We start from the raw sequence: 14,296 nt of genomic DNA on the forward strand, positions 1-14,296 counted from the left end.
CTGCGCAACATTTTGAGTACACAGGATGCGTACAGACTGATTTGAACTTCTCTGAAAGCAGGATTCTATAAAAGTTTCTTCCTGCACGAATTTAAACACTATCAACAAACGATTTGAGGACATATGCTGACAGATTAAATTCACTTATCCTTAAAGTGGCTCCTTCCTTTCAGAACAGTTGAGACTACGATTCCTAAACAGCACATAAGAAAAATATGTAAAAAGCAGTTTCACATTTTAAATGAAAATAGGTTGTAGGGAAAACATTTAAGAATTAACTGTCCTACAGTTTTGTGAGAAGTCAGTATACAATTCCTACGAAACACAGCTCAGAGATTGTTTGGTACCTACCTGACACGCCAGGCTTTGTTGATTGCAAACCGCTCAAAAAACAAGTTGCTATACATAACCAGAAATTTACAGCTCTTTAAGTGATGTTGTGGTGGCTCTTAAAAGAGCCTTTGGGTTTTCGATGATCTGAAATTTCCGCTCGCCGACAGCTTAGGCGCGCTCCCCGCGGATGCGGCGGGCCAGCTGGATGTCCTTGGGCATGATGGTGACGCGCTTGGCGTGGATGGCGCACAGGTTGGTGTCCTCGAAGAGCCCCACCAGGTAGGCCTCGCTGGCCTCCTGCAGCGCCATGACGGCCGAGCTCTGGAAGCGCAGGTCGGTCTTGAAGTCCTGCGCGATCTCGCGCACCAGGCGCTGGAAGGGCAGCTTGCGGATCAGCAGCTCCGTGGACTTCTGGTAGCGCCGGATCTCGCGCAGCGCCACCGTGCCGGGCCGGTAGCGGTGCGGCTTCTTGACGCCGCCCGTGGCCGGCGCGCTCTTGCGGGCAGCCTTGGTGGCCAGCTGCTTGCGGGGCGCCTTCCCGCCCGTGGATTTACGCGCTGTCTGCTTCGTACGGGCCATCTCCACAGAACGATCCCGCCAGCCGAGCAGAAGAGCAGTGAATGAAGAGCAGCCACAGGAGCCGCTATTTATGGCCCCCCGCGCGCTGTGATTGGCCGCCCGCGCGCAGAGACGGCGGCCATTGGTCAAGGGCAGAGTTTGAAAATCCCGCGCGTTGGGAGGCGGGGGTGGGTGGGGGGCGCAGCTTCCCGCTCCGCATCGCCCGCCCTGCCTCCCTCCTTCCGCGGGAGCAGCTGCGCTCCCTTTCCTCTTACCCCGCAGCTCCGCCCTGCCGAGCGGGACTGGCGACGGCCCGGAGCGCTCCCATAGCTGCAGCCCGCGGAGTTTTTACGCTGGCTCTGCAGCAGTTTTGTCCCAGCCTCTGCCCGGGACAAGCAGGATTTAACCTCTTCGAAAAAGGTGTTTACCCAAATACACCCTTCCCTGCGCATCCCGAGCTGCCTGAGGTTTGTTAAGGGGCTCACCTTCCGTTTTCGGTATTTGGGTTTTTTTGCCTGATTTAATTTTATCTTTTTTAATCCACCCCCAACCCCCGAGTCTCTTATGTCACTTGTAATTTCCTATTGTATTTTCACTTAGGGATTTCTTAATTCTCTACTCGGTCGGAAACATTAACAAAGTATACCACTCATGAAATCTTTAGGACCAATCAAATTAGGCCATTGTCTATACCACTATGCATCTGCTGCCCTTGCCGCTATAGATTTGATTAAATATCGTCTTTCAATTTTTACAGACTAATTCCTAGTTTGCCGGGTAAACAAGCCACTTTGGCTTGTAGCCAACTAATTTACAATTACAGCTAATATTTAACGAGGACAACAAATCCTCGTTGTGAATAACTAAAACGAATAGACTCTAAAACGAAAAAGGAAACAATTAATAGCTTTAAAACTCATAAGGCACTTAACATGCTTTTCATAGCGCTGCGGGACCAACTGTCAGTACGGGACAGACAAGACGACCTAAATCTTTCTGGATGCTTAAACAGGATAAGCATTTTCCCCTAATCTTTTAACTAACCCAGGGACTAAAACAGTAGCAACTACAAGTACCACTCACCGAAAAGAAACAGTGTGATCGACTCTTTTACTGAATATATGGGTGGCTCTTAAAAGAGCCTTTGGGTTGAGAGTGACGGTCCGAGACGCCCTACTTGGAGCTGGTGTACTTGGTGACAGCCTTGGTGCCCTCGGACACGGCGTGCTTGGCCAGCTCGCCGGGCAGCAGCAGCCGCACGGCCGTCTGGATCTCCCGCGACGTGATGGTGGAGCGCTTGTTGTAGTGCGCCAGGCGCGACGCCTCGCCGGCGATGCGCTCGAAGATGTCGTTGACGAAGGAGTTCATGATGCCCATGGCCTTGGACGAGATGCCCGTGTCGGGGTGCACCTGCTTCAGCACCTTGTACACGTAGATGGAGTAGCTCTCTTTCCTAGTCTTTCTACGCTTTTTGTCACCTTTCTTCTGAGTCTTGGTAACAGCTTTCTTAGAGCCCTTCTTGGGAGCGGGAGCGGATTTAGCGGGTTCCGGCATTTTACGGGTCTGCCTTTACCTGACTACTGCAGGAACGACGTAGGTAAAAAAGCGGAGTTCCCCCTTATTTATAGAGACGGTATGCAAATGAGATGACTTAACACTGTCCTTGTCCATTGGACACCACGGGTCCGTGACGTCAAATTCGGCTCATCTTCTATTGGTCGACTCATCCATCTGCATTCCCATTGGGTAAATTTACAATCCTCGTATCCACCAATCAAAAGTCCAAGCGAGCCTCAGAAGGAAGCTATAAAAGGGCAGCGTTAGCTCTTCGGGTGTAATCGCTTATTTTCACTGCGTTTTACTTAACCTTGTGCAGCTTTTTTGGCCGTTTCGGCTTGATTTTTCTGCACTTTGAGCCATGTCCGGGCGCGGAAAGCAGGGCGGGAAGGCGCGCGCCAAGGCCAAGTCGCGCTCGTCGCGGGCCGGGCTGCAGTTCCCCGTGGGCCGCGTGCACCGGCTGCTGCGCAAGGGCAACTACGCGGAGCGCGTGGGCGCCGGCGCCCCGGTGTACCTGGCGGCCGTGCTGGAGTACCTGACGGCCGAGATCCTGGAGCTGGCGGGCAACGCGGCCCGCGACAACAAGAAGACGCGCATCATCCCCCGCCACCTGCAGCTCGCCATCCGCAACGACGAGGAGCTCAACAAGCTGCTGGGCAAGGTGACGATCGCGCAGGGCGGCGTGCTGCCCAACATCCAGGCCGTGCTGCTGCCCAAGAAGACCGACAGCCACAAGGCTAAAGCCAAGTAAAACTCTTCTGACAAACAACCCAAAGGCTCTTTTCAGAGCCACCCACATCTTCCTAGAAAGAGCAGGAACGCTTGGTCCTATTGATACATGCTGTATAAATATACTTGGAAACTTGAATTCTGTTGGGGGTGTGTCTAAAATGTTACATATATTCTGCCTTGCTGATCTGAAGCTTCCTGCCTTATTTTTTTTTCCTAGAAGATAAAGTTCTTATCTAAATGTGCGTCAGTTCTCCTGTTCTTAAAAGAGATCAATAAAGGATAGCGGTTGTGGCTGATAAAATCGGTCACCGCGGTATGGTTTGAGAAGTGAGCTCAGCAAGGTGAGCTCGGTGGATGCCGAGGGGGTGACCTCCGCTCCCCCGAGGTCGGGAGGACGGGGCGGGTTCGGGCCCCGCCAATCCTGCTGCAGCGCGCGGCTTTCGAACCGCGGGGCACCCGGCCCCCAACTCCGCCTGCGAGCCGCCTCTGCTGCGGGGACAGCTCATTCCAGGGCCTTGGGGGCTGTGGTGGCTGCGGTTTTCTGCTTTCCCTGGATCTCTTTTCTTATCTGCAACTTAAAACTTTCAGGCAACAGTAAGAAAACTTAATTACTTGCCTGAGATGCCGTCCAGCAGGGTTTCCGAAAGGTAGTTCTAGGAATTCTCAATTAAGTGATGGGTGATGGCAGTTGCAGAATTGGTTCGTGTACAAGCACTACAGAAAGTCACACATAACACGGGGAAGGGAGTCAGGATGTACTACTCTGGACTTGGAACAGAAATTTTAATTATTTTTCCTTCATCCTGACAGCAAGAATGGTGTTAAAAAGTGGTCTTGGCGTTTTTCTCTAAAAGTTTCCTTGATTTATACGGTATGATCTTCCGGGTACTGTTGCCTTTGGCTTCCGTAGCACTTTTTTGGATTTGGTAGCCTTGGTTGCCTGTTTTGGGGCCCTCGGTGGTCAGGACAGCTGGGCCTGCTGGGCTGGGGGAGCCCTGACACCCCGAGAAGGGGCACACGGCCTTGGCGATGTGCAGCGGGGGTGTCTGAGGCCGCCAGCACAGCATCCCTGTTCCTGGGGTGCCAGGGGCTCGTGAATCACGGCAACCCGCGGGGGATCGGGATTTACAGGGAGGAGCTTCCCCGCCATTGGCGCCCGGCTGCGGGGACACGGCGGCAGCTCCTCTCTCCTCTCTGCCCTCCGAACAGGTTAATTCGGGATTTTTGCCTTTTTTTGCTCACTGCGAAGAACACCGCGTTCCCCGCTTTGTTAGAATGGATGTAGATAAATGGCGTTTGAGTTTGTTTTTCGGTCAGTAGTGTTTTGTGCGGAAAAATGCAGGAATGCAACGGGGAGCCTCCGAGCGGGGCTGCCTGAGGGCTGAGGAGGCTCTTCCTTTGTTCTTTAAAATCGCCCCTTGAGAACTAAGCCGAGGAAAACTCTGCTCTTTTTTTTTCTATTTTTTTTCTTTTGTTGTTTTTCTTTCCAGTGTTGTGCCTCAGGAGGCGGAGGAGTGAGTCACTGGGGCGTTGTGTTAATGGAGAATGTTTTTCAAGCAGAGAGAGATAACGTGGGAGTGCCCGGCTGAAATCTTGCTTGGAAACAAGATAAGAATCGTGCTCTGTTTCTAAGCGGTATATAATTCTTAAACAATTTTCAGGTTGAGTTTTTTTCCCTTTTGTTGGTTTGTTGTTTTAATTTTTTATTTGTTTCGTGTGCGGGTTTTTGTTTGTTTGCTTGTTTTCCTTGTTCGTTATTTTGGCTTTTCTTTTCCTTTACTTTCCCAAAATAGGCAGAGGAATTTTTTTTTCCTTCCTTTTTAATCATCTCTGTTCTGCTGAAAGAAATTGCATTAATCATCTACCATTCAGAGCTGGACTTTGAAACAGCAGTAACTGCAGGACTTTATTAGTAACCATTCTGAAATTTGAGGCTAGAATGACTTCAGTATTTTTTGTTTGTTTGTTTCATAATCTCAGTTTTGCTGTACTTTGCATATTTGGCAAAATAACCTTCTATTGGTCTATATTTAGTAGAGAAAGAAGAGATTACGTGGGCCTGGAGAAGGGAATTGATTTGTACAAGGTTCTGATTGGGCCATTTGAAATCCTGAAGCAGAGGCCTCCCAGCTTTCATTTTTGCCCTTGAAAACACGGTGTGAGGAGGAAGCATTTTTTTCAAGGGAAATGGTATAATTTCCTTCTCAGGCACTTCAGTATTTATGTTCTGCTTCTCTTGGAAATTGCTTGTTTTGTTTTTTTGGGATTTTTTTTTCTTGTTTCTCCCTCCCCCTGCCGATGTTTTAAAAATCATTTGAAAACACATGTACTTAAACAATTTTAAATAAGATATGAGTAGATTGCAGTCTAGTGTAAAGTGTTTGTTTTGTTTTCCTATTATGTCCCTCCCTTTTTCAGCTCAGTATTTAATTCATTAAACTCACAATTTCATTGTCTGCCTTTCTAACCATGTTTCCTTCTTGAGACAGCTCATGTAATGAGCTCAGTTTCCTTATACAAAGATTTTAAATATTGCTGCGTTCTGTGTGCCACCAACAGGGTTTTCGTGATGGGTTTAAGTATATTTGTGTTAGTGCAGGAGAATTGATGCTCTGTATGCTGAATCCTCTTTTTCTTCAGCTAAATTATGCCTGGAATGTTTTTGTACCATTGCTGCACATCTGTATTTCTCCTGACCAGTCATTCACAATTGATGTAGAAAGGCAATATGTTCTTCTGCCTGGGGTAACTGCATGTTATAAATCAACACATTCTCTGTCTGCATAGCACAGCTGAATAAAAGATTTTTATATATTGAAATAGAAAAGAGAAATATATTATATGGCCTCTTTGAGTATGTGACAAATGAGTGTTAAAGGTGGTGATTTTTTGAAAACCATATTGCAAGAAGTAGAATTTACCTTCCCAAATTTAGTTTCATCTATCCAGCCAACCTAAATTCTCAAAAAGGAGGAAGGCTTTAGATTTAAGAACAGTCCATCAACTGATGCTTTTCTTCATGAAATAAACATTTAATATTATATGACCCTAATTTACTTTTGAACTTTAAGTCCACACAAAATACATCCTTATGCTGAAAAGCACTAACCATAACAAAGGTAGTGCAATCTCTCAGATTGCTTGATTCCAAGAAAATGTTACTTAACCTGTGGTTACCCAATAGCTTTTTGTTTTTCCATAAAGCAGAGAGAGATAATGTGCAAGAAAATATTTTAAAAAAGCAAAACAAAACCTACAAAACAAAACCCCAAACTATGCTCAGTTGCAGAAACATTCAGAAGTATGCTGAGAAGCGAATTTTAAAAAAGTGATGTTATATAAGAACATTTACTATTAGGCTTTGTCTTAGTAACCATAGAGTGCAACAAAAGTTGTTGGATATTAATTTCCTTCCAAAAATCTTATTCATGTTGTTTTGGGTTTTGCTGGTTTGGTTTTGAGGTTTTTTTCTTTGGGTTTTTTAGTTTGTTTTATAAAAAGACTACATACACTTGATTTTTTTCTAGTGATCTGATTCAGGACAGGGTAGAAACACTGTTCAAACTGCCTTGGTAGTAAGCAGTCTTCCAAAGTGTTAGAGGAAGATGTGATTTTAATTTCTTTTTTTGTTTGTTTGTTTTGTTTTGTTTTGCTTCATGAGAATTTGCTTTAGGCTAGAAATTCTATCAATAATGTAGGCAAGCTAGAGTATTTACCTAGAGCAAAGATGAAATTAAATAATTAATTCATTACCTAATACCAGTGCTATCCCCACAGTGCTCCAGGCTCTTCCTTGTAAAACTTAAATGAGCATTTGCATCACATTGTCTATGCAAAGGTTAAGCTTTTATAGTTCTTTTATTAAATTACTCTCAAATTCCTTAACTCAATTTTTTAGCTTCTTTTGTATCTTCCTGCAACCTTACATAGTGTACCAAAATAAAATACAGTTGGAACATGTTACAAATCTGGTGTTATTGTATACACATAATTGGAATAATACCATCAGTAATTTACTTTTCTTAAACACGTAAACCCAGATCTGCTTAGACACCGAATGTTTATTTCTCTGAAATACACAGTACAAGATCAGTTTGGGCTTTGGTAAACATGTAAGAAATTCGCTCGTCTCCATTCCCAGAGTTTTGAAAGCACTGATGCTGACGCTCAGGAAGTTTGTGCGGAAGTGGAAGCCAATTCCAGCTGCTGGAGCGGTAGAAAGCAGAAAACTGCTTGTTAGCAGGACACAAAAACCGCTCTGAGCCCGTCTAAATGGACAGAAAAGGGGATTGCGGCAGCCTTGGCCAAGCCCTTGTTGCCTTTCCCTGTGACATCCCGGTCACTGCCGTGGCACAGGGCCCGGGGGAGGCTCCGTGGGTTTGGAGCATCCCCGGGGCCGGGATGGGCTCGGGATCCCGGCGGGAGCGGGGCCGCGGGCACCGCCCGCCCGGGCTGCAGCAATTTCCGACCAATCCTGCCCGGGAAGCCGCTCCCCTCCTTCCCTTCCTCCCTCCTCCTCCTTCTCCCTTCCCCTCCATCTCCTTGTGGTTCCCTTCCCTGCCAGCGCTTTCCGTGCTCCCACCGCCCGCCCCCGAGTCGTTTTCTTTCCTTGATCCGCAGTCAAGGAAGATGAGTCTGCAGGATTCTGTTCGAACCAGCCTGGGCTTTGCCTGCTTCTGCTGTTCCCTTTATCAGCTGCTGCTTTGTGGTTCTAGACCTCTGTTTGTTTATACCGTGGCTGCTGCCCAGGCTAAGGGGAAAAACAACAACAACCAAACAAAAACAAATCCAAACAAACGGAACCCTAAACAGCCCAAGGAGTAGATGGGATGTTCCAGCTTGCTCTTGTCAGGAAAATTAATGCACAAACACCAGAGGTTTATGTCCAAAAAGGAGACAGAGGTGCCCTTTTCACTTTATTCGAATAAAGAGAGAGGCCATGGGGGATTCCCCTGGGATCTCTCAAATTTTTGGAGGAAGAAGCCTCCCTTTTCATCCTTATTTCCCAACTGCATTTCTCTCTCTCTTTCCCCATTGGCCGAGGTGCTTGAGAGGCACAGACTTCCCGGAACGCCTGATACCTGAGATTCCCCTCTAATGTATAACCTCCCCTTTAATTTTTAATTCTTATAGAAGTCATAGTTTTCCCCCAGTGTTTCTTTCATCTTCCAGCACCCAGTTTCATTTATCAGCAAACCTACAGTTCGTAAAGGCAAATATCTTTCCCATTCATCAATCAGTGGAATCAATCCCATTGTTTCTTTTATCTCTCAGGGCTACTCTTATCTGCCAAGAGATCCACAGCTCGTTTGTAAAGACAAATCCAACATTCCTCTGACTCTGTTAGAAAATATTATTTTGGTTCCGCAGGCATCAATGCTGAGAGAGCAAAGGACCATCTTACATGGTAAGATACTTCCATCAGGAGCCCGTGATCATTACATCCTTCCCTCCCCTTGTCCATTCTGTCCTACCAAACTCGATGCATGGTACAGGAGCAGCCCTGCCATAGTCACGAGGTTGATGCAAATAAACATCTTCACCTCTCCAGGAGGCACCTCTGGGTGTCACATCTTCGAGAGGCTGATTGTTTCAGGCCTCTGCACTCTGCATACAAATGATAGCTCTTTTTCTCTTGTGGGAAGGGCTTTCAATTAGAAAAACAGTCCTCTTCCTATAGAGGCCACAGGTTTTTCCTGTCATGGGATTCCTCTATGGCCTTCACAAGTTGTTTGAGAGAATCATGAGAATATCAGAACAAACAAGGATGCTAGCAACTTGGAACCCCACGAAAAAAGCAGTAATTAAATTTGAATAGGCTTTTTTTGATGCTAAATTTTTTGTTTGTTGGTTTGGTTTTGTGTTTTGGCTGGGGTGGGTGGCAGGGGGAAGGGTAGAGTCAATTTTTTATTTGGGACTGTTTTTTTTGGGGGAGGAGATTCCTTTGAATTTGTTTTGTTTTGTGTTTTGTTTTTTGCCTTTTTTTTCCCTATGGAAAATCCAAACTTGATCTTCAGGACACCATGTAATTTAATGGATCAGTCTATGAACTATTTACCACCACTGTTAGGACTTGTGCAAGCACCTGTGTAGTCCAGAATTGATTTCTGTAAGGATAGATATTTCTCCTTCCCACACATCATCTTTCTTTCTTTCTGATTTGAGAAAAGCCTATAGAGTAAGGGTCCATTTACTAAAGAAAACTGCCTATAAAATTTAGAAAGCATTTCTGATATCAGTAACCCTTTTGTTGTAACTAACGTTATTATTAGATTAGCCTTCACTAAGTTTGACAGATTTAACCACTGACCTCCTAGATAATAAAGATAAGCAACATCTTCAGTCAATAGTGGTCATTGTCCTGAAGGTGTCCTAGTGTGCTTAGTAGAGAAACCATGTTAAACATTGAATCAGCTTTATCACTTTTTGCAGAAATTTCTTTCCCTCTTGCAATAGTTTGTTTAGAGGCCAGGAATGTGCACACTGTGCTGGGTGGAACTATTTCACACAATGGTACAAAGATACCAAATCCTGTTCTATTCTCTGTTCCTTTTCTGTGATTCTAAACATTCAAGTAACTGTCATTGTAGTGCTTCTGAGCACTGAACAGGTTTGTTTCATTTATTTGTGGTTTACAAATGTGGGAAGGTTTTTTAATTAGGATCAATCTGGAAGGTGCAGTAAAGGTGGAAAATGGTGGTGAGACAGTTCTTAAGGGTTAGGAATCAAGCACAAGGGGAGGACAGACAGTGAAATTGAAAACTATGGTTGAATGAAAGTAAATAAATGAAAATTCTGAAGTTTACTCTTATTAAATGACACCCAAAATACCTAAAGATAGAGAGCCCAAAATGTTTATGCTATACAGGACATGGCAAGTTCCCTGTTGAATATCAGGAAAACAAAGATTTTTTTTGTTCCTCCCAAAAGGATGGTTGGATATGCCATTTGAACACCCAAATCATAATGATCCAGAAGACCAAGTCCACATTTCTATAGGCAGTGAAGTTCCCATTAGTTTCTAATCCTTTCTGTGTGTGTATACTGCTGGTTGCTGAAGGACCTTGTAGCCACAAGAATTTCATACAGAGTAGAAGCAGCAGTGGATAGCGTTAATAAGATCAATACTTAATTATTGTACTTAATAGAAAAATGAACAAGAGTGAATAAAAGTTATTCCCTTGTAAAAATGACTCGGTAACTTTCTCTTGTGTGGGGTTGTTTTGTTGGGTTTTTTTGTGTCTTAGTTTGGAGGACAGGTGTCTGCTAAGAAAGGCAGGAGCCTTTTTTTAAAATGGGAGAATGTAAACTTCCTCCCTTCAAATTATTAAAATTTTGAAATCAAGCAGCTTTTAGGCAAAGATATGGGAATTAGGAATAACAGTTTTTTACTAGGGAAATTAAAATAAAAATACAGTACTACAAAGGAACAAACCCCAAACCCTGACAAAGTCAGAGTACACCCTGACACCCCATCAGGCAGGGTGTTGGTAGCAGTTCGATTAAATGGTGGCTGTAGTTTTTTTGTAGTGACAGATGTGATTCAGTTAAAGCAGTGCTCCTGTAGAAGGTGCAGTTTTTTCCGGATGTTTAGTGGTGATGTGGAGAAATCCAGCTTTTTTTTGGAGTTTAGTGGAGAAGGGGCTGCCTTAGTGTCCTAAAACCTTTGTTTTATTTTGGTAAGAAATGTTGGGCTCCTTTTTTCGGCTGGAGCAACTTCCAATGGGATGCAGTAATTTTATCAGTCCCACAGTGGGACTCAATGGGCCATTAGCAGAAAATTACTCTCTGGAGGAAGGATGGGTTGTGAAAAGATAAAGAACAATGCCCTGCCTGGTTTCAATGGATGGCCCATTAGCAGAATATCTCCCACGGAGATAAGCATCACATCACTGCCCCCACCCTCAACAGATGGTGATAGAATAGACCTTTTATTACACCCTGTATTGTAACTCAAGACATTTTGTTTGCTTATTTTCAGCCCTAACTGTCCCTTTCTGTGTCTCTGAATTTGGGGATAACCAGCAAGAGCTACTGAGGGTTTCAGCACAAACACATCAATACGTGTAAAGGGAAAAGTACATATATTATTTTAGTGTGATTTTTAATGCCCTGTCAGAGATGGACTGGCAGGAGCTACTGTGATCCATGCTGGTGTCCAGCTTCCACCTAGAGGAGTGCAGCTCAGAGTATGGGCTCTGCCCCTGAGTACAAGGCTGCAGGTATGGCCTGGGGGCAGCTGCACAGCCAGGAAGGAATTCTGCTGTGCCAAGGGGCAGACAGATCCACAGGGCCAGTCAGTCCCTGAGTTCATCACATTGGTCCAGGTGAATGAGATTTAACATTAGGACCTAGATGACCAAACTTGAGAGAGTCTGGCAGTAATTTAGGTGCACATTGAGGTGTGAAAGGTGTGATTCCCCTTTATTTTGTGGGGATAACCACTGTCCATGCTGATGGGCCTGTCTTCAGTGTCCTGGATCGTGGGCTGGGCAGGGATTGACAACTTGGAGCCTCCATGGCAGTAGGGTGCACAAAGCCTGAATTTTGCTTGTGCTGCGACTTTCAAAAGTATTTTCTTTTCCTCTCCACGTAATTAGACAACTTCTGTAGTATTTAGTCATGTTGATTGTCACTCTTGGCAAAAATCCATCTCTATTTTTAGCTGGACTTTTACATTTCATATGACAATACTCTGGGATGCTCATCTTCCGAGGAAGATTATGCAAAAAAAGATTATTCCTTTCCCTCACAATTGTTTGATCTAAATAAAGTAGCATTATCATAAGCATTTGCTTTAGGAGATGAACCATATCTGTATCTAAAATTATCAGGATTTTCATCAGGATACTTTTAGCTGATTTAAAAAAACATACCACAGAGACTTTCTAAGTTAATATTACTTCTCCTAAGGATGTGAAACTAAAAGTGATGGCAGATCCACTGAGAGAGAGTGACTTCTTCAGCTCAGCTAACAGCTCTCCTGAAAAGAAAAGCAGATCATTAAAGAGAAGACAAATTTGAAAAATCACATTATTTCAACAGCCTCTTCAAGGGAATAGTGGTCTTTTGGGAAGGACAGGAGTATTGGGAGGAATGTCAGGATGACAGATTGAGAGTAGATGCAGAGGGGAAGAGAAGTGCTAAATTGCTGACACTCCTGGAGTGAGCAGAGGAGTGGAGTCATTCTCTCACTCTCTTGTGCCATCAGGAAAAGACGGAATGATGGATTGATAAAAGGATGGATAGAGAGATAGATAAAAATTTATAGTCCATATACTTATTTATTGGTTGTGAGTAAAAAAAAATAATCCATGTAGATGAACCAGCAGGAGTGAAGGATAAACACTGGCAATTAAACATGAGACTGACCGTAAAATAAAAGATGTCATATAGGAAATGAAGTGTTATTTCAGAATTCAGTGAATTCAGATTGCTTAGAACTCCTTTTTTCTTATCCATAACATTGAAAGGTTTGCTCCTCCTTTTGATTTAATTTTGCCTAACTTCAGAAGTGTCTTGATATTTCAGTAATATACACACTGCTACTTACACCCACAGACGCTGGTAAAAAGTTTAGAAAAGTAACGCACAAACAAAGTATGCAAAAATAAAAACTAGAAAATTAAGCTACCTGGTGTGGAAAACATAAATCTGGGTAAGCATTACTTGGACAACCATGAAATATAGAATATTTCCTCAAATCACCCAAGATCACTGTAATCCATTAATCTATGTATTTGCATATTGCTGTCATATCTACAAGGATTCTCTGTAAAATTTGCCATAATAAAAATTAACTCTACATAAACTGTGAAATTTATGCCTTTGAAGTTAAAGTATTGTTTAGGAACAAATTACACTGACACTTGTAGTTCTTCATATGAGTTTGTCCCAAGAATACTAAAGAAAAAATGGACCCTGGATAATGATTAAAAAATTGATTATTTAAAGAGGTCTAATACAGAGAGGATTGAGAAAATATTACTTAAATGTAAGCAAAGGTTTAACTTAATGGAAATAAATATTAACTGCATAATAAGCACCACAAAAAGAGATCTAGTGAAGTAAAAAGTTTCAAGAAATGGTTTCTAAAAGAAACTGCAACTTTTTGACAAAATGCCAATTGATACTGGGCAATGGAAGTGAACCAGCCATTTTGCAAGGCAGAATAACTATTCTAATTAAACCACATAAATAAAAATAAATTGTTTAATTGAATAATCTGCATGAATATTACCACCTATACATTTGAAATTAAATTAAAGCAAAGCTATAGAAAGGATGTGCCAAAAATAACATGATTAAAACCAAACGTGCCACATGAAAATGGCAAAAAATAATTCTTACAGGAGTCCTGAAGAGACCAAAATAGGTCATCTGAATATAGATAAATGGAGAGAAAGCCACACTCACCACTGCCAAGGAAAAGGTATGTATGTGATAGCAAATACTGAGAGCAGTAATCAACAGGGAAGAATATGTTTTATAGTTATGCAGAAGTTTTACTGAGTTCTCTATTGTGTTCTATCTATGTTGTAACCCACAGATGAGGTGACAGCAGGGGAAAGTCTGCATATAAATCTTGGATTTTTTTCCAAGTAAGTGTAATGAGAAACTCTGTGCAAAGACAGTCTTTCCAAATGGGTTGGTTTTGGCTGGGCTGGAGTAATTTTCCTCACAGTGGTTTGTATGGGGCTGTGTTTAGAATTTGTGCTGAGCACAGGGTTGATAACATAGTGATGTTTCTGTTAGTGCTGAGCAGGACTCAGAGAGCCAAATCCATTTCTGCTTTTCATGCTGCTGAAAATGGGTGAGGAAACTGAGGACACCTGGGAGATTGTGAGAAGACACAGCCAGGACAGGTAACACAACTCACCAAGGGAGTGTTCCAGACCTTATCACTGTCAGTGTATAAAGCTGGGGGAAACAAGGAAGAAGGGCAAGACATTTGAAGTGATGGCATTTATCTTCCTGAGTAAGCACTAGAGTGATTGGGCCTTGCTCTCCCAGAGCTGGCTGAACACCTGCCTGCCCATGGGAAGTGGTGAATTAATTCTGTGTTTTGGTTTGGTTTTCTTGTGTGTGATGCAGCTTTTTCTTTAAACTGCCTTCA

General features: G+C 43.5%; 3 protein-coding genes across 3 annotated transcripts; 1 reads left to right on the forward strand and 2 right to left on the reverse strand.

Annotated features, from left to right (window-relative positions):
* Positions 1-440: 440 nt before the first annotated feature.
* On the reverse strand, positions 441-912 carry LOC116996056 (histone H3). Its single transcript, XM_033059228.1, has one exon. The coding sequence runs from the start codon at positions 910-912 to the stop codon at positions 502-504; it is 411 nt and encodes a 136-aa protein (XP_032915119.1). The 3' UTR covers positions 441-501.
* Positions 913-1,987: 1,075 nt separating this feature from the next.
* LOC116996071 (histone H2B 8) lies at positions 1,988-2,454 on the reverse strand. The gene has a single exon (XM_033059243.1). The coding sequence runs from the start codon at positions 2,443-2,445 to the stop codon at positions 2,065-2,067; it is 381 nt and encodes a 126-aa protein (XP_032915134.1). The 5' UTR covers positions 2,446-2,454; the 3' UTR covers positions 1,988-2,064.
* Positions 2,455-2,738: 284 nt separating this feature from the next.
* On the forward strand, positions 2,739-3,507 carry LOC116996060 (histone H2A-IV). Its single transcript, XM_033059232.1, has one exon. It carries the CDS (start codon positions 2,810-2,812, stop codon positions 3,197-3,199), a length of 390 nt encoding a protein of 129 aa, XP_032915123.1. The 5' UTR covers positions 2,739-2,809; the 3' UTR covers positions 3,200-3,507.
* Positions 3,508-14,296: the final 10,789 nt, after the last annotated feature.

This window comes from Catharus ustulatus, chromosome 4 (genome assembly GCF_009819885.2).
Source record: "Catharus ustulatus isolate bCatUst1 chromosome 4, bCatUst1.pri.v2, whole genome shotgun sequence".
Lineage (NCBI taxonomy): Eukaryota > Metazoa > Chordata > Aves > Passeriformes > Turdidae > Catharus > Catharus ustulatus.

Bases quoted from the DNA above. Each gene is read 5' to 3' on its own strand.
- LOC116996056 (XM_033059228.1), bottom strand. From the start codon at position 912: ATGGCCCGTACGAAGCAGACAGCGCGTAAATCCACGGGCGGGAAGGCG.
- LOC116996071 (XM_033059243.1), bottom strand. From the start codon at position 2,445: ATGCCGGAACCCGCTAAATCCGCTCCCGCTCCCAAGAAGGGCTCTAAG.
- LOC116996060 (XM_033059232.1), top strand. From the start codon at position 2,810: ATGTCCGGGCGCGGAAAGCAGGGCGGGAAGGCGCGCGCCAAGGCCAAG.